Source organism: Strongylocentrotus purpuratus, unplaced genomic scaffold (assembly GCF_000002235.5).
Source record: "Strongylocentrotus purpuratus isolate Spur 01 unplaced genomic scaffold, Spur_5.0 spur5_scaffold_5, whole genome shotgun sequence".
Taxonomy (NCBI): Eukaryota; Metazoa; Echinodermata; class Echinoidea; order Camarodonta; family Strongylocentrotidae; genus Strongylocentrotus; species Strongylocentrotus purpuratus.
Window position 1 is genome coordinate 22,503,681 of NW_022145611.1, and position 23,140 is coordinate 22,526,820.

Here is a 23,140-nt window from a genome sequence, read left to right on the forward strand (position 1 = left end):
GCGGGCTGATCGGGATAGTTGAAATAGCGGGTTATTTGGCAAACTCGAGCTGATGAAGACAGGCCTATTGAAAGCACACATGAATATTGATATAGACAGATCAGGAAACAAACAATAAACAAATGAATATGGATGATGATGGAGGCAGTGTCAAATTGGCATTGAATAGATAGTGATAATGATGATGATGATTACGATGAATTTGATTGTTGTAATGATGATGATGATTACGATGATTTTGATTGTTGTAATGATGATGATGATTATGATGAGGAAGAGGAGGAGGATAATATTGATGAAGATCATGATAGGGACAGTCACATTGTGTACATCCATGCCTTATTTACACCCTAGACTTTTTGAAAGTTATGTTTTTAAGTGTTTGAAGGAATGACAAAGTGAATCCATCATTGCAGGTTACAGTAGTTCACCTGTTCATGTCGCATCAATAGATAGAGATACAACATTGCTACCCTGGGAACAATAGCATTTCTTGAAAAGACTTTATGTCCTTGATACATTGATTAAATTCTTTAAATAGAACAAGCAGTTAGAGCATGTTAAACCACAAACGAAACCACAAACACAAATGGACTTTCCTAATTAAAGCAACAGATTAATTATATGTTACCCAAAATGAATCAAAGCAAACTTTCTTTTATACCTGTTTTTAAAACAATATTACAGCTTACAAATATCTGTCTGTAGACTGTTTGTTACACAAAACAGAGTTTTAATATGGTTTTTTTCCCAAACCTTGGTTATTGGTAGTTCAAGCAGTAGTTCAAGATCATCCAGCACCCAAAGTTTATAACCTTCTTTCATATTTTACTTTTTTATTGTTCATGCTGTATGGGTGATTTATTCCAACCTTGTAAGGGTAACTACTATGATTTCACACAGGCGCAATTATTTTTATTTTTATTCTTTCCCCTCAATTAACTGACAATTACATCTAAAATAAAGTATGCAGCAAGTACCCAAACTTCATGCTAGGTTTGCTTTACTTGCCAAGCATTGTACTTAGCATTATGTGCTAATTTAATATACCAGCGTTTATCATGCAAGAAGAGGATTCAAGCTTGAAAGAATCTGTTTGTCTTGTTAATGTTTGAATGGTTGAGGGGGGAGGGGGGGGGGTCCTTCTTTATTCCCTTCACTGCCCATGCAATGTCACATTCAATAATTTCATTTAGTAGAAATGGTGGTGTGGGTGTATTTCTATTTAAGCAGTTAATGATGTTGCAATATTGTTTTATCTGTTGCTATTTTTAAATGTGCCTGATTAAAGTCAATACGTACTGCAGAACCAGTCACAGGTCACTTATTTGATGAACTGCAATCAGTTCAATTTATCGTGAATTTACTTTTATGAAGCATCAACTGTGTGTCTGTTTCAAAGCTTTTATCTTTTTTATTCCTGAAAACTCAGGCTGGTAATCAGAAATGTAAATGCTTTGCCATTCGTCAATAGACCATAACCCCTTGAAAAGATAATTTCCAATTTGACAGGTTACATCAAGTAGAAAACAAACTAGCATGTCTGTAATCCGTTTACGATGTAAATGATTAGATAATTAGACAATTTGTTGTGATCATTTAATGTACAGAGTATAGACATCTTGAAATATATGTACACTACCAACTAGACCAGATCAAGGATACACTATGGGATAGTCAGATAAATCTTTACATTATGAGCACAATAAAAGCATTCAAGAAATCAAGTCAATGGCAATTTCAAATACTGTTGGATTTCCTGGATACAAATCATAATTGCAATATATGATTATGTCATTTTAATAATTGCCCATTTCAAAATGAGACTCAATACACCGATACGGGCGAATTTTCATGGATGTGAGCCCTCTACGTTTATCATTACACGCTGGGGGCTTCTATCAGCTTGCGCTTTCATCTTGCATGCATGCAACGATCATTGCTTTCTCACAGACAAACCACTTATTATTCCTTGCCGCTTTCGGACATTTCAACTTCATTTTGTCTAAATTTATTTCATTTACGATGGATGAATGGGTAGATGATGTCCGTCATTGGCGAGTTTTGCGTGCGTTTTCGGCAATCGAAGTTTGGGAGACGTCGTTGTAACGGTGCCCCACATATTCATTATCGTGTATGTTAACATGCAGATGATTTTATTGAATTGAAGAGAGTGAGAGACGGAATGATTTAGAGTTAGAATATAAATAATTCAAGGAATTTTAGCTAGCTGGAGCAGAGTTGTGAGTTCGATCTTACGGTACGGAGGCACTCTCACCACACCGCCAGTAGATGCGGGCCTAAGTACGAACGAGCTCTCGCTCATTCAACTTTCCCATTCAGGTGCTATCCAGAAGCCCCCCAGCTGCCCCCCAACTGTAGCGCCACTTACGGCGGCTTGCGTGGAAGGTCGCCCAAAGTGTATTTGTGTATAGCAAATTAAACATGCTTGTCGAAGTATTAATTTCCTAAAAGCTTTTGTGATTGTGTTTGTCAAGCTTCATTTCGTAAAGCCCTTATTTCATGTAAGACCTTATTTCAGGTTAGCCTTGTTGTGTCTTTTAGTTTGAGCAATAAATATTTTGAGGTATTAAGATTAGGGAAAGGTCCATTTGAAGAAATATTCATTTATTAGCTCTTTGCTTTGTGGCATTTTGTTCAAGTATACCAAGTACTGAAACTACTGTATGTATTTGTTAAATATTATTTCACGATTGTGGTGTTATCGACAACACTTGAAGAAATTTTTTTTTTTTTACTAAGATATAGATATAGTTGCTAATAATGGTCACAAAATGCAGACATCTATTACAAAAAAGATTTTGATGATGAGGATGGGGATGATGGTGTTGTTGCTAATGATGATGATGACACTAAATGGTATAATATCAATGTTTTCTGTTGTGCATGAGACCATAAAAAAATGTAAAAGCTTAAAATTGATAAAGAAATTTTTCAATATTATGATCTAAAGTATCTAATATCATTTTGTCATAATTGTCATTCAGTTCCTTGGCCATCTTTATAATCTTAGTATTCTATGTAATCAAATCTTATGAGCGTCAATTCATTTAAGAATGTGAGATTTTCTAAAACAGTATGTATTTATTTACTACTACATGGATAGGTAGGTTACTCGGTTTTTTTTATTTATTCTCATTACAGGTGTGTCTTTCTGGTACATCTTCTGGAGATGAGCAGAGATCCATGACACCTGACCTTCCTTTCATCATGGAAGAGAGTGATCATGAAGAGGAGGCTAAACCTTCTCTTCTCCTCTCTCAGTCAGAGAACTCCATACATCTGATCCATTCAAGATTCCAACCCTCTGGGGCTAAAGATGATGACATGGTTGATGGCTATGGCAACAGGATGCACAACCAGGGGCGTACTATTGAGTATGAAGACATCTTGGTAGCGAGGGAAGCTTTCTCTGAGAATGATGCCTTCAGCATTAGTGATGCCTCGGAAGTCTCTGCTGAAGATTTTGCCTTTGATGATCATCTTCCGATGAAGGACGAGGATGATGAGGAGGATCTCGGGCTTGATGATGACTTGGCACTCCCTCTCAGTGAGACACCAGACATCATGGAGCTAACGGATGAGATGCTGGATGCCTATCTTCAGCTGGAGGAGGATCTTCTTCAGGAGGTGGAGGCTGAGATGGAGGAGGACGAGAAGACTTCCAAGGCAGCAGCAGCCCTGGAGTTTTGGTCCATGTCTCCAAGAGAAGAACACATGCTGAAAGCTGAAGATCTGCAGAAGATGCATGCTGCATTGAGGGAACAAATAGAGGAGCAGAAGATTGAAGAGGAAGGGAAAGAGGGGCGTGAAGAAGCTGAGGGAGAAGACGAGATGTCTTTTGAAAAGATGTGCAGTGCTTACACCCAAGCAATGGCAAATCTTGAAGAACACGAACACCATGGTCGTTTAGATTCAGTAGGTTCAGACTTTCTGTCGGAGGAAGCAGAGGAAGCCCTGGAATGTTTAGCATCAGATGAGGAACTTGGAGACGAGTATGATGGGGATCTAGATGATGATTGCTTCTTCATGGATGATGCAGTGCATAGCACCACTGTACCCCTAGATATCATGTACACAGAGGAAACCCAAGAGTTCAATGATGACTTTGCCGGGTGGATGATTGGGTCCATGGAAGATGTCGCAGAATACCCAGACTCCTTGGAGATGCAATCTTTCAATTCTAACGGGAGCTCAGAAGAACATGAATTCCCACACATGCAGAACTGTGTAGAGGAGGAAGAAGAAGAGGAAAGAAAAGAAAAGGAGGTAAATGAAACAGAAGATGACCTGCCAGAAATCTGTGCTGATGATTCCATCTTCTTTTCTGAAGAGGATCCTGAAGAAGATGCCTCTTCTTCACACCTACTACAGCTCTCTACATGGCCTCAGGAAAATCCCCATTTTTTCCCACCAATCTCAAAGGAGTCTTCATCGACCAACTCTCTCTTTTCCTCTCTCAAAAGCCTCTCATCCTCACCTGATGCTCAGACATTCTTCAAGGGCTCCAAGCTCTTCCCATCTCTGTTATCCACCGATGAGTCCAGTGGCTCTTCAAGATGTGAAGAAGAGGACAATACCCCTGTCATTCCATTTCAAATGCAGAGTTTAGGTCAGAGGAGACATTCCTTGTGGTCAAACGATCCAACTGAAAAGGAGGAAGAAAAGGACAATCTGTTAGAAATAACAGGCATTAGTTTGAGTCACATGTATGAGTCTTTGGATTTTGTGACTGAACTAGTTCATCAGATAGCACCTGAAGAAAAGGACAGAAATCCTGACCAAAAATCCAGATTTTCAGACTTTTCTAATGCAGTTGGCAGAGCAGAACTAAATTCATCTCATTCTCTGTCAGATAGTTTTGATATTGTTTCCGACATTGTCCGTAGAATGGTACCAAGTTATGATGATGATGAGGAGGAGGAGTTAGACTTGGTGGAGAAAAGAAGCTCTATCAGCAAACAAACAGATACTATGCAGGAAGTAGATAGTTGTAGCCAATCAGAGGGCTTACAGGATGTTATTGAGGGAGCCAGCACTACAACGCTAAGTGATTCACTTCCTCTCAGCCACTCTCTATGGCAGGATTACATGCAAACTTGTACTGGTAGTTTCAATTTCACGTGGCCGTCAGGAGAAGCAAACTGTGAACGAGACTGCAGTGAATTGGCTAGTATTCAAGCAGCGGTGAAGCACACATTATCTAAAGCACTGAAAGAAGAAGAAGACGACGAAGAGAGCATAATCATGAGCACCCAACTGGGCAAGAAGTCGAAGCAGAACAAGCGCAACAAGAGAAAGTCTGGATCCTCTACATCTGATTCACAATCAGTGCAGCATGACGGGACTGAGGGTAGCTGTACAGGTAGTTGTGATACTGGTTTCAACTCACTGCTGAGTACAGACGATGTCGATGAGAAGTCTGCTCATGACACGCTCAAGCTCACTGAAGTGGACAGCCCGTGTACCCTCGTGGACGAGAATGACACGTCTCTCAACAAACCTGGCTACATGAGTTACGTCTCTCAGATAGCTGAGGCTTGCTCTGAGGGTAACCTGGATCAGTATCTGAGCACCCAGAAGCACAAGCAATGTTACCTGTGGTCAGTGCCGCCCCCTGCAGAGGACAGCCCTCAAGAAGTTGCCTTGAAGAAAGAGATCATGGACTTGGAGAAGGATCTCCTACTGACCACTGAGGAGCTGGACTCTAAATATGAACTGGACTCTCAGGCCTCTGATAACACTGACCGTCTCATTGAGGCAACCAACACCTTGGTGGAAGAGCTGAAGAGCGGGAAGAACTTGGAGGCTGGTGACCTGGAGGAGGATCAGGTGGGGAGCTGGAAGGACGTCATTGTGCTGTGGATGGATAAGAATGGAAAGGTGCGGGATGCTGAGACCCAAGGCTGCACACCAATCACTGTCTCCCCTGACTATATGCACACTGAAGATGGCCATATGACTCCTATTATTGAGGTTAGTGATCATAATAATGATCTATAATGATACAGGCTAGTAATCATAATATGAAGGAAAAATAAAAAGATGCAAAATGGTACAAGATTTTAAGAGAAGGAAGGATGAACTAAAATTTACATTTAAGATAGTTGAAATCTATGGAATCAAATATTACATGATAGTACATGGCTATAATCAATTCATTCTGTAAGATTATCTTGTTTCATTTTTCCCCTATTTTATTTGGAGCTCAATAAGCTATTGAATGCATCATATTTATCAATTTTTTATGATATATAGAATCAAGCACTTGGGACATATGTGAAAATGAATCACAACTAATGAATTTTACTTTCAAAAATCCTGTTCTCCCTTTTATTGCTGCAGGAGATCACCTCAATAGAAGCTCTGGACGTGCATCAGAGGCCAGCCATCTTACCCAGACAATACCAAGGTATGGACATGACTGACCATCCTGGAAGCATGGGTCAACCCCTTCACCATGCCCAGAGGACGGTCATCTATGCTAAGGATGCCTGTGAACAGTACGAACCTCCGAAGCAAAGTAAGTCATTCACAAGACGAGTCCTGAGCGTGGCCTTTCCCATCCAGCTCCTCCTCCTCCTGTGCACTATCTTGGTTCTGGTCCTCCCCTCCATGGTGGTAACGTACCATGGTGATTGTTACCTGTCTCTCACTGATAACCTGATGTGGGATGCGTCGCAACCGGTCATGAGCTATGTCAGGGGACCGCCTCCGGTGTGAAGCCTCAAACTCCATTCTCAATCAATCCATTGAACTGATGATATGATTGGCATGTCAGTATACCTTAAACAACTCATTATCAGCACAGTCATTATTCGATGTTAAATATCATTAAGCTATTTCATTTATCTCATTTTTCAACATCATATATTTTTAATGCTTTGTGTTCATGCTTGATATATATATTTATATTTCTATATTTTGTCTTGCAGAGTTATTTTGTAGTACAAGAAATTTATCTTTCTGTAGCCGTAGTTACATATCACTTTTCTTTGAAAAGATGTTTTCATGTGTTTCTTTTACCGTAGTATACAGATTTAAATTTACATTTGATTTGTATTAACCGAGAAGAAAGTGCTTACAGTCATTCTTCAGACCTCTCATACTCGGTCTGTGTAATTGAAATGGCAATCTATTTTTATCAGAGCTATTTTTTCCTTCTTGATAAAAGAATGTGGTTTGATGTGATAATATTTGCCATGTTTCTGTATACCAAAGTAAAGCTACATTGATGCCTTGTGACTTTTATCGGTCTTCAAAACTAAAATGCTTCTCTTCCTTGCGTATGTTGCTTGTGGCTGTGCACATGGAATTGTTGCTAAATTTATATTTTATGAGCTCAAATTTGTCAAAATGGATGTGTTGGTACCAGCATTCTTGTGGTGTATGTTATCCATCATAGAAACTTAGTGTTATGGTAGGTATCATGTTAGTAACACATGTATTTATGTTTATTTATATTTGTGTAGTAAAAATGTGTTTTGTATTGTTTTCTGTCTGTCTCTTTCTATTTGTTAACTGAGCTGGATAGATATGTGGTATTTCTTTAAAGAGATCATGGATTCATGTTAATCATCTCATTAATCATGCAGTATCAATCATTTTTACAATTTAATTTTGATGTGAAATACGCCAATGAAGTGCAGTGCATATAGATAACTTGTATATTACTTGTATAGTATTTGATAATTTGAATTAATAATGCTGTAATATATAAAAACTGTACATTTTATTGTATATTTGTACCATGCAACTCAAATTGTACATAATGTAAATATGTACATTTTAAAGGATATTTGTATATAAAAGATGATGCAGACAAGTTTGTATGATAAAATGTGCAAGAACATGTGTATATAAGTCTTGACATTATTTCCTGCTGACTTCAAAGCCTTGAGTGTACGCATATGTAATGTGTGTGGTGTGTGTGTATGCAATGAGTTCTTGTGTGTGTGCTTGAGAAGTGACTTTCACTTTCATGATGCACTTTAATTCCTTATGATCATATGTTTTATTTGAATAATTATAAAAGACGGTTTATATTATTCAAAGTACCAACTCAAAACAGGCATTTCAACAATGATAAATTTTTTTGCAGAGTTACCAGTATGATTTGAAAATATGCCAATATAACTGTTTCTTAAAATTATATAAGAATATTATTTTGTTTTTCACCAGTGGCAGTGACAATTTATTATTTTGTGTAAGACTTAAAGGGAATGTAAAACTGAAACATCTTGGTAATAAAATTATTCTTCCCTCGCCCCCTCTCCAGTTCTTTGTCTCTCTCTCTCTTTCTCTCTTCCCTCTCTCTCCTGTTCTCCCTCCCCTTTGTATCTCTCTATCTCTCTCTCTCTCTCTCTCTCTCTCTTTGTCTTTCTCTCTTTGTCTCTCTCTCTCTCTTTCTATCTTTCTCTCTCTGTGTTCTTGTCTGTCCTTATCACCGTCTTTTTCTTTCTCTCTCTTTTTCTTCTTTCTCTCTTTCTCTCTCTCTCTCTCTCTCTCTTTCTCTTTACTAGTGATATAGCTAAGTATATGTTTCCTGTTCTCTGTCAAGGGTTATGCTAGGTATGTCTGTACAACAAAGATAGGACACACATCCTTCCTGGTTTTGTGTCTACCAGGAAATACTCATTTGGACACATGTGACAAGTGTTATCACAGCAATTATGAAATGATTGCATATTTTTACCATCAGTGAGCAGTTGCTCGATACAGACAACCCCACAAAGCATTACAAGTCTATCTCTCTCTCCCACTTTCTCTCCCTTCCCTTCTCTTGTTTTATTTTCTCTATCTCTCTTCTCTCTTACTTTAATGTTATCTTTCTCCTTTTTGTCTCATCTCCCATCTCTCTCTCTCTCTCTCTCCCTATCTCTCCCTCTCTATCTCCCTCTCTCTCTCTCTCTCTCTCTCTCTCTCCTCTCTCTCTCTCTCTCTGCTGATACCTGTATCATTCTGAATTTTCTGTCTATACTGAGCATTTGACTACTTATGTTTTTCTTACCAGTATGTTCACTGTCTCTCATCTTGCATTCTCTCTTTTGTTTGCCTTTCCTGTCCTTAAATCGCTTTCTCTCCTCTATCCATTGAGGTCATTGTCTCTTCCTGCCAATAAATCTCTTCCTTCATCATTCAGTAGACCCTCCATTCACACCCTTGGCCAGTGCGTATCCTATATTTGTATCACCTATCCCATTGTTATAATTATGTAGTACAATGTTTCCTAATCTGTTGCCTTTTTCTCACTTATTCAGTGATATATCCTTTACACTAGATTTCCTGTATTTCTTTCTTGACCTCTTTCTTCTCACTTCTATCTTCCTACCTACATACTTGTTTTGTAGTTTTTCAGCTTGCCAAACATTTTTGTGTTCATCTTGCTATCCCTTGCTATACTGGTTATATTAGCACTCCTTTCAAGTTTCTTGTAATCAAATCATATTTTGCCTTCCTGCACTTTTCTTCTCTATACACCTATATTCTCTCCCATACCTATATTCTCTCCCATACCTATTTCCTGCATACAATTCCAGCTTCTTTTCACCTCACCATCTCTTCATAATACATTCTTAACATAATTCCAGCTCTTTATCATTGACATCCATCTACAATCTCATCTTCTTTTCACTCGCTACTTTATCCATCTTTATACAATCCTTGCACCAGGTTTCTCCCTGAAACTCTCCTTGATGTATCTCACCTCCTGTGTCATCCTCCATCTCCCCAAGTTAATTATTTATCAAATTTTGCACAATAATCTCCTCTCTCCCTTCCATCACCCTATTTACGCCAGCCTTCCCCCAGTCACGTTTCATCCCTTTTATCTCCCCACTTAATCCATTCTTAACACAATCCCATCCCTTCTCTCCCATCGCCCCACTTAATCCATTCTTAACACGATCCCACCTCCTCTACCTTTCATTTCCTCACTTAATCCATCCTTAACACAATCCCACCCCTTCTCTCCTATCACCCCACTTAATCCATTCTTCACACAATCCCACCCTTCTCCCTTCCACCTCCCCACTTTACCCATCCTTTTGCACCTCATTTTGTGTACATCCCTTCATCTTGTATACATATCCACCACCTCATCTTCTCTTCCTTCCATCTCCCCCATTTAATCCATCCTTAACATGCTTGTCACAACTCACCTCTTTATAAATTCTTAATCCATTCTTAATACAATCCCACATCCATTCCATCCCTCCACATCTAATTCCCCCCCCCCCTCATTTTTAACCCAATCCAAACCACATTTCACTCATTACCACCTGCCATCCTCTTGCTTAACCCATTTTTCACACAACCCCACCTCCTTTTCACCCCCCCCCCCCCCCCGATTCCATCTTTAACACAATCACCACTTGTAACTCTCCCTCACCTCCCTACGCAACCCATCCACATCTCCCAAGTTCATCCATCTCAAACACAATTCCAGCCATCCCTCCTCAGCTATCACCCTTCAGGCTGCTCACTCATCTGCATGCTTTCTTCTTTTACTTCCACTTATTTCTGAATTTTCCACCTGTATTCCTCATCCTTCCTTCTTCTTTTGTTCTTTTCTCACACTCAAATCTATGCTCTGACCTTCTGTTTTGACACTTAATTTCCCTGCTTCCTCATCCTTCATTACTCCGCACAACCTTCTACCTCCATACCTTACCTTTGTACACACATCTTCCTTTCTCCTCTAACCCCTCTTAAAACATTTTCACTTTTTTCTTTTGTCCTGTATACTGTGTCTTTTCTCTTCTTTTTCTCGATCCTCTCGTTAGTCATTCTAGTAAAGCCAAGTGCTAGTCCAAGACTTAATGCTATTTTTTCCCAGGGTGTGTCATTCCGAAACAAGCTCACAACCTTTATGCAGACTGTATAATGAATAGGCTTTATACATAAACACTTCTATAATTAGTAGTAAGATTCCCTAATTATGATCAAGAGTTACACACAAGTGGTTCTACCTGGCTACTAGCCAATGAAATCATTGTTGAGTGAAACAGCATGCTAAATCAAAACATTGCAAATATGCTTCATGAAGAATACTTAGAAAACTGAAGTAGATCAATTTCATAGGTTCACTGAACTTTTGTTTAATGGGTGTTTTTTTATCAGCTTAATATAATGAATATCTTGTGTTATAATGTGATTGATTGTAATTTTTTCTTCAAAGTTGAAAGATAATGTCATTTTATCCAGCTCGGTCTATTTAATGAATGTCAAGTCAGTATTTCCTTGTGAGGTGTTTATTGTTATGAATCAAGTGGTTTCATATCATACATGTTTGTTGTTATAGTGTCACAGTATTGTCCAAATGTCTGAAATGTATATCATTAGAAATTAGTCATGTATTCTCTTATTTCAATCAAGTTTTGTTGATGTATTGGTAGTCTATATATTTAAATGGTCGACTATTTTGATGTAGCCTTCTTTGTTGCTTAGCTAGAGGAATGGGAGGTATGGATATCCAAAGGCAGGATACATGTTAGTAAACATGAAAGACAACTACATGTACCATACATGGAACGTGAATATTCCACTCAGAACCTCAGAGAGCATTTTGTTGAAGACATCTGTGGATTTAAAAAATCTAATATTGATGATTAAGTAAGATCATGTTGACTTCCTATGCTGAATACCACCGAGGATTCTTCTGAACATCAATACCTCATTGATATCGATCAACCTAAACCTCCCATTGGGGCTTTATATCTCTCACAGCATCATTCCAGTTTGATCCATTATATTTCAATGTCATACTATGTCTTCATATTTTTAAGCATTTCATCATTAACGATACCTCTCTTTTTTCCTCTCTGAATCTCCAGTGGTTTACAAGAATTAATACAGATATATAATTGCACATTTACATTTTGCTTTCTGGTTTGTGATAAGCCAAGACAAGTATAAGTTAATAAGGATAAGTTACGCAATTAAGAATTTAGGGTTTTATTGTAATATTTCATGATTACTTTCTTCATTAGACAGGTAGTTATGGTAGGAATATGAATTATTGTAAGCAGTAATTAAGGTTAAGATACTATCTTCCCTAGGAATATATAGTAAGTTAGATTATGTAATATACTGTACTAACTTTCAATAGGATCAATTTGGAAGACACCAGCATCTTCATGTCATTAATATTTTGCTTTAACTAGTGAGAATTCTTCTTTATAATGGAGTGTAAACAGTTTCCAAGGATTTTCTTCCGATACAGAAACCATAGCATGGTTCAAACAAACAGTCAATAAGAAGCATTCTGCGTGGAGAACACTACAAATATGGCTGAAAAATAGTGTGCATGAAGTTTTTCCAACATTGATTTAAATATTTTATGATGATAGGATGAGACTAAAGTCAGCACCACAAGAAAGAAATACAGTAATTTTAGTAAACACACTATTTTAAGAGATAAAGTTGATTTGTCCTGTACTGAAGGAACAACTATTAACTAGAGGAACCGATTCATTCATGCAAATGGATACCATCTTAAATGTGTAAGATGATAGTGATAATGAAAATTTATGAGCTATGAAAGTAATTGTTCTTAGCCTGAAGATGCTGGTAGTCTAAGAGTATTAAGTGTACAGTATAATGCTGGTAGAGTATTAAGTCTAAAATGTATGTACTATTTATGCAAAACACACCAAATACAGATGTTGATGGAATTGATACTTTGCAGCTGCAGGAAAACAAATGAAAAAATAATGAGTGCCAAACGAGATCCTGAGCAGTATTCATATAGCAAAGTTTCCATCCAGGTTAGGTGTGTTCATATAGGTTAAGTATTATGTTAAGGTCAGTAAGATTAGAGTTATGATATGTATGTAATGTGCTTTGAGACTATTGTTACGTCAGGGTAAGACTAAGTTATTGCAATACCTGTATTATGAACCTCTATGCAGTAGGGTTTACATTACAAGAGAACAGATTATTAAGAGGTTTATTTTATGTGTAGTTTATATCCTTTTTGTAATGGCCAGGATATTTTTTAATGAATGTATTTATATGTATGCAGGTTACTTTTTAAGAATAACATGCTTCTGATGTATTACAATGCTGAGTGTAAGATTAGGTGTCCAAATATTGCCAAAAAACTTGATGCTATTTGTTGCATCTTATTTAGAGATTATTATTATTTTGCAGATTATTATGAAAGTGCTAATACGGGTAAGTTAAATGCGAGCAACGATATGTCTAGGATCTTTCGGCTTATATACTCTCTTGAAATTGGGTACTTGATAACAACTACAGCAACTTTGATGCCTCATTGTAGGAAAATTATATGTTATTAGTTTGATTTGATTTTCAATTATGCAAAAATATATTTCGGGTGACTTAGGACTAGGGTATGGAAAATATGAAACAACTCTTGAAAAAATTATATATATTATATATTCTCTATCTCTATCACCTTTGAATATGATTAGAAGATTATGAAATATAAGTGAACTTTTTGTGTATTTGTTAGCTTGTCTCTTGATATCTATACCACCAACAAGATTGATAATACACAAAGCTACCTCAAAATCCAATCACTTATCATTATGGGTATTATCTTCCAACATCATGTCAAATGGTATTGAATATCAAATGTTTGCGGAAAAACTCCATCAGAGTATGAAAGCTTGGGGCATGCAGTTATGCAGGCTTGTGGAAGGGGATTTCCCTGTCTGATTTTATTCCATGACAAATGAACACTGGTTAACAAAAGGGGGTAAATCTTATATTTATTAGTTTATCAGTATCAGTCTGTATCATTGAGGTATTAAGAAAAGATGCAATATTGCTGAATTGATTGATAATTTTATAGAGGAGCCATTGACCTGTTCCTAGTGACGAGAGCATACCTTATATTTTTTTTGGTGAGAAGGCAGAAGTATAATAAAACTGATATTGTTTATAATGAGTTGATGCCTTTCTGACTCTTAAAGGGATGATTAGGTGAGCGATCATTGTAAAAAAAATTGAGAAAGAAAATGCAAACTCTTCTCTACCAAAGTTATTGAAATATGTTTTTCAACTCTGAATTATGGTGTTTATATTGAGGTAGTGACCTGTATTTGATCAAGTGACTATCTTGGGTTGCGAAGCAGTTTCTAAGCAGTTTTGTTTATGAGGGCATATACATTGTAGCTATGTGGTTATTCAGTAAGCCAATCAGAAGGAACTATTAGTGACCTGTATTTTAATCTGCAATACCACCAACTCAGCATTTAAGCAGTATTGTTATTTGTAAGGCAGTATTAACGAGTATGTAAGTAAGTTATGTAATATTGTTGTAAGATAGGATTATTGTACATTAAGGCCAGAGTATGTAAATATGTATTGATAAGGCTGTAAGTATGTATGGATAAGTCTGTAAGTATGTATTAATAAGGCTGTAAGTATATGAGGGTACATAATGTAAATGAAATTGTATTAAGTTATTTATGTAAGGTGTATAGTGTAAAGTACAAGAGATAGGGCTGTATACTTATACATTGTAAATGCCTATTATTATTTTTGGTAAGGTGCAATTTTCTGTAAATTCTTCTTTGGTTAACTCGACCAACCAACCAAACAACCAGGATCCTGGAGAAATAAAATATGAATTAAAAAAATAATAGAGTTCTTTTGACAGTTATCATTTTATGTGAATTAATATCAGTTGGGAAGCAGTGGATCTAACGCATTTTCAGATTAATTGTTTTTGTGGATCATGGATGTTGCTGCTTCTTATTCCAACATGGGGGCAAAGTTGAAAAGAGAGAGGGGGAGAAGGATAAGAGAGGGAATGGAGGGGAAAAAGAGATGGTGCACATGTACAAAGATTTAAAGGAAGAGAGAGAGAGACAGAGTCAGAGAGTGTAATAAGGAGAAGGATGAAGATGATAGGAAGAGTTTGTGAGACAAAAAGGGTCGATGGCCTACCAGAAACAGAATAAAATATCAAGAGTAACGCTATAATTTATAATTATCAGTATTGAGTGAGAGAAAAGAATGAGTTTGTTTCATAATATTCAAAGAATTTGAAATATATAGGCAATGCACAGCCAGTGTATAGGCCCAGGAAACTGTTTAGTGGCATACCACTATATTAGTCTAAAACAAGGTCAAATTTCAGGGATTCAGAGAATGAAATAATACACCCCCCCCCCCCCCCCCCCCCCAACTCGGTTTACTGTTAATTTCATGGAAAATAAGGGGAATTCCCTAAACCAACTGTAGTAAATGACAAAAGCCATAAAACCATTGTATTATGAATGAATATAAATCCTGTTCACAAGTACCAGTATAAACCCATTGGTGCAAAAAAAGGGAAAGAATTTACTCTTCTCTGTTAATCATGTAAAATCCACTTTGTAGTCCACTCTAAGTTTCCTTTTGAGAGAATTTATATCTGAGGTAAGCTGCATATTACGTGCATCGTTGAACAATTAAAATACCATTGACATTGAACAAGATTTTAAGGAATAAAAACATTTATATTCCCCAATTTCTTACTAAATCTTTAAAGAAAAAATGAAAAAGAATTTGTTAATAATTTCCTCGGCCGTCAATTTTTATTTCAAACACCATGGCCCGAATTCACAAAGGAGGCGTCAAAACGCGTCATATGACGTACATAAACCTAGGTTTGTCGACAAACCTCCTTTGTAAATTCGGGCCATTGTATTTAAATACATGTGGAGAACGAATATCGCCTTTCTTCCTTGCTATCTTACAGCCAATTTTTTTCTTCTTTTTTCTTGCACAAATAATTAAAAAATAAGAAAAAATAAGACAATCGGGGGGAATAAAAACCTACCATACAAGGTCATGGTGAATACATTTGTACCCTTCCACAACTTGACTGTTGTGGGTTGATATTTTCAATCCACAGATGGTTATTATCGTTTACAGTACCTGCAAAATTATGTTACACAATCAAATTATTACACAAAGAATATGACAATTTTAGAAGTACATGTAGACCATAATTATCATAGAAAGCAACTTTGGAAATGTTAATGTAGAAGTGTGCTCTTTCTCATGCATAGTGTATTTCTTAACATGATTTCAGTTTAAAGTTAACTATGAGTCAAGTTGATATTTAACACAACCCCCAGAGTCAGAACCCCAAATAAGTCATCTTTTTTCAAGTTCACAGAAAGCCAATTAACATTATACTCAGGGGGAAATTTCAGCGACAGTGAAACAAATCATCTTTATATCAAAGTAATTAATCAAGCACTTTGTCAAAATTTAAATACTCCTGTGAGATTGATTAATAGGTTACTGCTTCAGCAATTGGGGTTAAGTAAAGAAATATGCTGTCCATCTGATTTTACTCTGCAACATCCATGGTGGCGCTCTTTCAAATTCTCCATGGCTAGTAAAGAGTTCATTCACATGTTAGATCCGATTTTATTTGAGGTGTCTCGAGTTCGTTCAGAGAAGATTTTGCTGAATAGTGGGGCCTACTAAATGTCACTATTATGATTTTTTAACTTCAAGGTAAATTCCGAATTCTTATGATAGGGTTATTAGTTTCCTGACACTGTTTGTAAGAAGCTGTTTCAACATCTTCTTCATCGTCCACTTTCACCCATCACCCGCCATCGTTGTAATCCGTGTAGAATTTCACTTTATGAAACAATTTTTTCGGAAAATACAACGCAATGATAATACTCTCGGCCATACCATAATCATTATGTGCCTTGTTCAAAATAATCGCATAGTGAATGTAAAAATACGACTGCTCAGAACCTCTATGTATTATGGCCACCATTTCACCCCTGAATTTCTTTATTTATTTCAGCCATATGGCATTCCATACCACAATGGCATTTTGCTATCGATCACATTATGTAATTAAATTAGTAATTATTGTTGCAGCATTTGCTCCTTCCACTTTGACGAATCTTTCTTTAATTCAGAACTTTTAAGTTGGACTTAACTACGGCAGGCCATTTGTGCCACTTGTTGCTCTCGCCATTGGTCTCTCAATTATTATCTTTAGACAATATTTTTCCTTCAATAATGAATCATCCATAAATGTAAATTCTGTAGATTTGTGACGATGATTTGTACGTCCCTTGAGAAACCAATGCAAGTTAATAGTGAGAGAAAATTGTGGCATTAATGGCCTGCCATAGTAAAGTCCAAACTTACAGTCGATCTAGTCTTTGTGAAACACCCCCAGATTGATACCATGCAGCCATCAAACTAGTCACCTGCATAGACATTACCTCAAATCTATAAAAAACGAATGTGTGCACCTGTTCCCCCACCCCTGCCCCGTCCCGTTTCCCCCTCCCACATGTTAAAGACTTAGAAGAGATCACCCTAACATGTTCCTCTACATTCTGACCACAATCACTAATATAGGAGAGAACCTTGAACTCAAGCCTGATTGATTAGTGCACATGTTAACGAGAGAGAGGCTTGAGAGTATGTCCATCAGAACCGCGTCATCTAATGCTGGCTTTGGCTTCTCGCTGGTTCTCAAAAATAATTTGGTTCCCCCTTTTTAACTTGTATCCGACTTAATAATTTCGACGCTGGACATGTCTTGTCTTTCTATTGACGTTAAAAGCCTTGGAAGAATTAGTGTTTCCTTCATGACAGTTGACAAACCTGATAGATATTCCTATATAAAGCTATCCGGTTAAGTCGTTGATATTATTAAAAAGGGTTTTCTGGGTTGTAGCAATGAGATAGTCGTTCAGAAAGTTTGCTTTATTTCAACATACCAACGAAAACGATGGATTTTCAAGATATTGACAGTAATCCATGAAAATAAGGAGTTAATGATAGTCTCACTTATTTCCCGATATTTCGTAACATGTAAATAGCAGCATGCTTCTAAGATCTTATGATCAACGTGATCAATTAAGCACTTTGATTAAAAGGTATTTACTTCGATCAATGAGTTAAATATACTTTGTCCCTTTTGGAGCCAACATCAAATTCTGTAGAACTTTGCAGGAATTATGAATGTGTCATGTATGTCCTATCTTTGAAATTTAAACGTTAGCAGTGCCCTAATATTCAACTTATGCAAGGAAACCCATTTACTTGCTAGACTTCACTGTCAGACACTATTGAGTGACTGACTGGCTTTTTTCATTTTTGGTAATAACATAAATAAAATGAGCTGTAAAGGGTACATTAGCATTTGTCTACAACAATAACCCACTTCTTGTAATGACCAAAATTAAACTGATTGAATCTTTGCGCAGCATAAAACGTACGTCCATTCGGTACAATGGTCTGAAAATCAGACTATTACTTACTGGCTCTATAGCTCCTAAGTCGATTTGACAACTAATAGTCATTATTTTCCCACTTAAAGAAATGTTCAAGCCCCCCCCCCCTTTTTTTTTTTTTTTAGGGAAGTTCTTTTAATTAGTATTGTCTTTCAAATGCCTTTGGAATTTAACCTTTTCATTTTTTTGGCCTGCAAATGGGACATAGTATACCTTTAAAGGTACTATTTCCCATTTGCAGGTCAAAACAATGGAGAAGTTAAATTCCAACGGCATTTGAAAGATAATACTAATTTAGAACTTCCCTCAAAACGAAAAGGCTTGAGAAAGAGTTTTCGTCGGAAAATAACGACCATTAGTTGTCGAATCGGCTTAAGTAATTGCAATCATCTAATAATAATAATAATAATAATAGTGGGTTCTTGTATAGCGTTCTAAGTAATAGTCTGATTTTCTTACCCTTTTGGCCATTATTATGAAGTGGGTTACAATACTTATTGATGTAGACAAATGCTCTTGTACCTTTACAGCTCACTTTGTGTATGTTATTACCAAGTAAAACAAAAAAGTCAGTCACTCACTCAATAGTGTCTGACAGTGAAGTCTAGAAAGTAAACGAGTTTCATTGCATAATTTGAATAATAGGACACTGCTAACGTTTAAATTTCACAGATAGGACATACGTGGCATATTCATAATTCCTGCAAAGTTCTACAGATTTTGATGTTGGCTGCAAATGGGACATAGTGCCTTTAAGGAACGAAAATATTAAGGAAATTTCTCTTTCTCTCACTCACTCTCTCTCTCTCTCTTCCTCTCCCTCTTTCTCTCTCTCTCTCTCTCTCTCTCTCTCTCTCTCTCTCACTTTCTGTGTCTTTCTTCGTGTGTGTCTATATTGCGTTTCCCCCGGATTCTATATTTTACCGTTCCCATTATCAATCACGTCGCACAATAATTTTCAATCAATCAATAAGTGAGAAACGTATGGACATCTAGATAATTATGAAAAAACACTTTGTTATAGGGAAATAAATTTAAACTCAATCCCTTATACAATGGACCAGTAATAACAACATTAATTTTGAACGATATAGACAACACACGTGTACGTTGCAATTGTGATGCATTTTCCGAGGTAAAAATTTCCTTTTTTAATTACAAACTTCATTCGAAGTAAGCATTATAGATACAAGCAAACATATTCCACATGGAATGAGACATTGACTTCATCATCGTCGTAAAACTAACTGTATTATTACAACAACTCTATCGATGGTCTCCTGATTTTCGTCACATTTATTGATATCGACTATCAAATTCTAATACAAGTTTGTTTACTCAGCAACGAAATAGTCTAATAATCATACAATGTATAGTACTTAAGATTTCAAGATTTCAAATTTATTCATGTTTCCAACAAAACATTACAAATCAATTATAAGCATTTAAAACAAATTTAAGAAGTACATGTTGGAAACAGAGGGGTCCACTAAAAAGCAGTGCTTGTACAAGTGTGAACACCTTAAATGAAACTTAGGAATAATGAATAATTAAATTAACTAATCTGTAACTACAAAAATAACTACAAAATAGGGGGAATGCCAACAGAGACGAAAAAGGGACAAGACAATACTATACACGACAAAGATAGAAGAACACGGTCATAATACAAAGAGTAGACAATGACAAAAAGAAGTGAGAGATCGAGGGTACAGAAAATAATACTAAAAGATGAGCTGCATGTGGGGTTGAGAAGAAGATAAGGAAAGATAAATGCGCGTTAGAAAGGAAAAAAGCATGAGAAGGAACAATATAATATATCAAATTACATCTTAAGTATAGCAACATTTCAATTAATTTTGTTCTATATATTTTCAATCGAATTCCCCTTTACATTTTTACAGTGTATGACATAATCACATGTTACACTATCACAATATTTCAGCTTCGTCACCGTTCCAAATGACTTTCTCGTATCGTTTCAAATCATTTCAGCTCGATGTTTGCCAAGTTAAAAATGTGTTGACCTACTTTTAGATGTGCCCTAATTTACCGTTCAACCCTATCGTTATGATTATGATTTCATTTTTCCGGTGTTACGAATCGGGAACACTGTGTGGACTGTCAGAGAAGGTCAATATTCCTTGCCAAGAGCGAGAGAGTGAGAAGGGGTGTATGAATTCTATTTTGATCCATACTAGAGGTACCTATTCTGGAATAACTTGCCATTTGAAGTCAGGAAATCACCATCTGTAAACGTCTTTAAGTCAAAACTGAAAACACTTCTTTTTAATTAACTGTACCGTAAATCTAAGCATATCAGGAGCTCTTGTAGCGCAGTAGAATATATACCTATTGTTGGATAGTTTCTGCGCTTTATAAATGTACTATTATTATTATTATTATTCTTACAAGCCTTGCTTTTTTTTTTTTTTACATTCCCTCATATTTCACCTCCAATGTGGTTGATGTACCTAAGTATACCTTAATAATTTGTATTATTTATTTTTCTCTCTTCTAATTATGATAGATGTTACAACTTTCTGTATTTTTATCCTACATTGCGATAATTTCATGAAGTGGTGATGATGTGAAATCTGAAAATAAACAAATGAAACTGAAACTGAAACTGAAACTGAAACTGAACATGGAACTGAAACTGAAACTGAATACGAGAAAGAGAAAGAGTTAATACGATCAGAGAGTTACATGGAGAGAGAGTTAGAAATATATATAGGCCTATATATAAAGAGAGAGAAAGAGAAAGAGAGAGAGGGGAGAGAGGGGGAGAGAGGGAGAGAGAGCGAGAGAGAGGGAGAACAAGAAAGAAAGAAGGGAGTTAATGAAAAAATAAACATAGAGGAAAGCTTGATAAAAGAGATAGGACAATAATAGAGAATGGGTCCCTCTCAGGAGATGCGTCGATTAAAATCAGTATAACTATGCCTTCCTTTCACCCCTAGAATCAGACAAAATATTGGAAGACCATGCAGTTGAACATAAGGAAACAAAACAACATGTGTTTCATATTTCCACACAGAATAATCTTAGTTTGGACTATATCCTGTTCGAAACAACAAACTTTAAACTGATTTTATGAAATATAATACAACGGTAAATCATATACAATCATATTTCTACACGTAACTAGACTAAAGTGAAACCGATCAGAACCGGTCGGTAGAACAAAGACAAGAATAGTGTATCAGAATAGATGACAACTGCTCCTGACAGGTAATTAGGAAACCATGGCAACAATGCCACAAAAATTACTCATTGTAACAGGCATCAGAAGTTTGATAAAGTTTCGTTGCTGTCAATATCACTTTTATCTTCCATTTTTCATCATTTGCAGCGCACGAAAAAGTGAATTCCAAAGTATTTTTTTAAAATGTATTCTTAAATCGATTTTCAATTTCTTTATTTTAAAGATGACAAATCAAAAGCTACAAAAGATATTTTATAAATATTGTAGTATAATTATGTGGCTATCAGGTCTTAGAAAAATACATCACCAATGAAATCATAATTTAGGTACACTGCAGACTTATTACCTACGGAAGATGGTAATTAATGACAATTTTATCAAGCAATACCAAACAGCTTCTAATTATACTTGGAAGCATTTAGTCAAATCCATGGGATTAGAATGAGCTAATCTGACTTTATCACCTTTACACATTCCAACCTTTCAACTTTTCAACGCCAAGCAGCTATTTGTAGTCGTACTCCGTAACACAATTTCCTGCTCTCAATTGATTCGATTTATTTTCTTGAAGAGAACTTGAGACGTACGGTTCGACTCCTGTGCCGGAAGTTGATTTACTCGAGAAAAGTTTTGCTTGGCAATTCTATGACGTCATAGGCGCCCCTTGATCGACCCCAGGGTCCTAAGAGCGACGACCTTGAGAGAACTTACCATCAAGGTCACCTTTCCAAAGAGAAACATAAGAGCGTACCTGTTGAAACCAGGGGGGTGTTTCACAAAATCCTAAGTCGAACTTAAGTCTAAGTTGGACTTAAAAATTATGGAGAGTTATTTGTAGCCTTAAAATTAAATATTTCCAAAAACAAAAACTGAAGTATTTTAGACTTTTCATGAATTCCACATCAAGATAATGAAATCTCCTTGATAATAGAAAATATGAATGATTTGAATCAACATTTTATGCCTTTGAAATAACTTTTACAAGATATTTTCAATAATGCTAACGGCTTTCCATAATTGTTAAGTTCAACTTAGGATCTTTGTTAAACACCCCCTGCGATCCTATGTTTATTATGACACTTTAAAACTTGAACCATGGATGAAATACAAAGAGAAATGTATCAATAAAATCAATCTAAAGTTCCCCTTTCTTAACAAGCTGAAAAGGGCACTTTCAAATGGATCAATAAACTGACCTGACATGGTCCCCCCCCCCCCAACGAAAAACACACAAAACACACAACATTACGTGTTTATGAATTAGGTATAATAGCCCATAGTATGTTTTATTCTTTTTTTACTATTCAAATATATTCAAGAACAGAAAGGAGAATATGGTTGCACACCCATGATTACGGATGTAACAAGGTGGTGCAAATCATAATTCATATTTTTCTGGCACACATAGGCTCAAACCGGGGCTCAAACCTAATCTGAATGCAAGATCGAAGGAAATATTCCCCCGTTTCAATTATCTTGAGAAATGACAGAACGTTATCATATAAAAATGATAATAATAACCCAGTCTCTAATTTACCCATGCAGGGTAGCCACATCAGTATAAATACTGGATGGAAAGTGGCAAAAGTGGATTAACGTCTTGACAAAGGACGTTAGTACCAGGGTGGGATTCGTTATATATCTGATCATCAATGATCTATCATTTCAATTC

The 23,140-nt window shown here is 36.3% G+C and overlaps 1 protein-coding gene across 1 annotated transcript; it reads left to right on the top strand.

Annotated features, from left to right (window-relative positions):
* The first annotated feature begins 3,148 nt into the window (after positions 1-3,148).
* LOC115929764 lies at positions 3,149-7,099 on the top strand. Its single transcript, XM_030999745.1, has 2 exons — positions 3,149-5,997; positions 6,367-7,099. Exons 1-2 carry the CDS (start codon positions 3,208-3,210, stop codon positions 6,742-6,744), a joined length of 3,168 nt encoding a protein of 1,055 aa, XP_030855605.1. The 5' UTR covers positions 3,149-3,207; the 3' UTR covers positions 6,745-7,099.
* Positions 7,100-23,140: the final 16,041 nt, after the last annotated feature.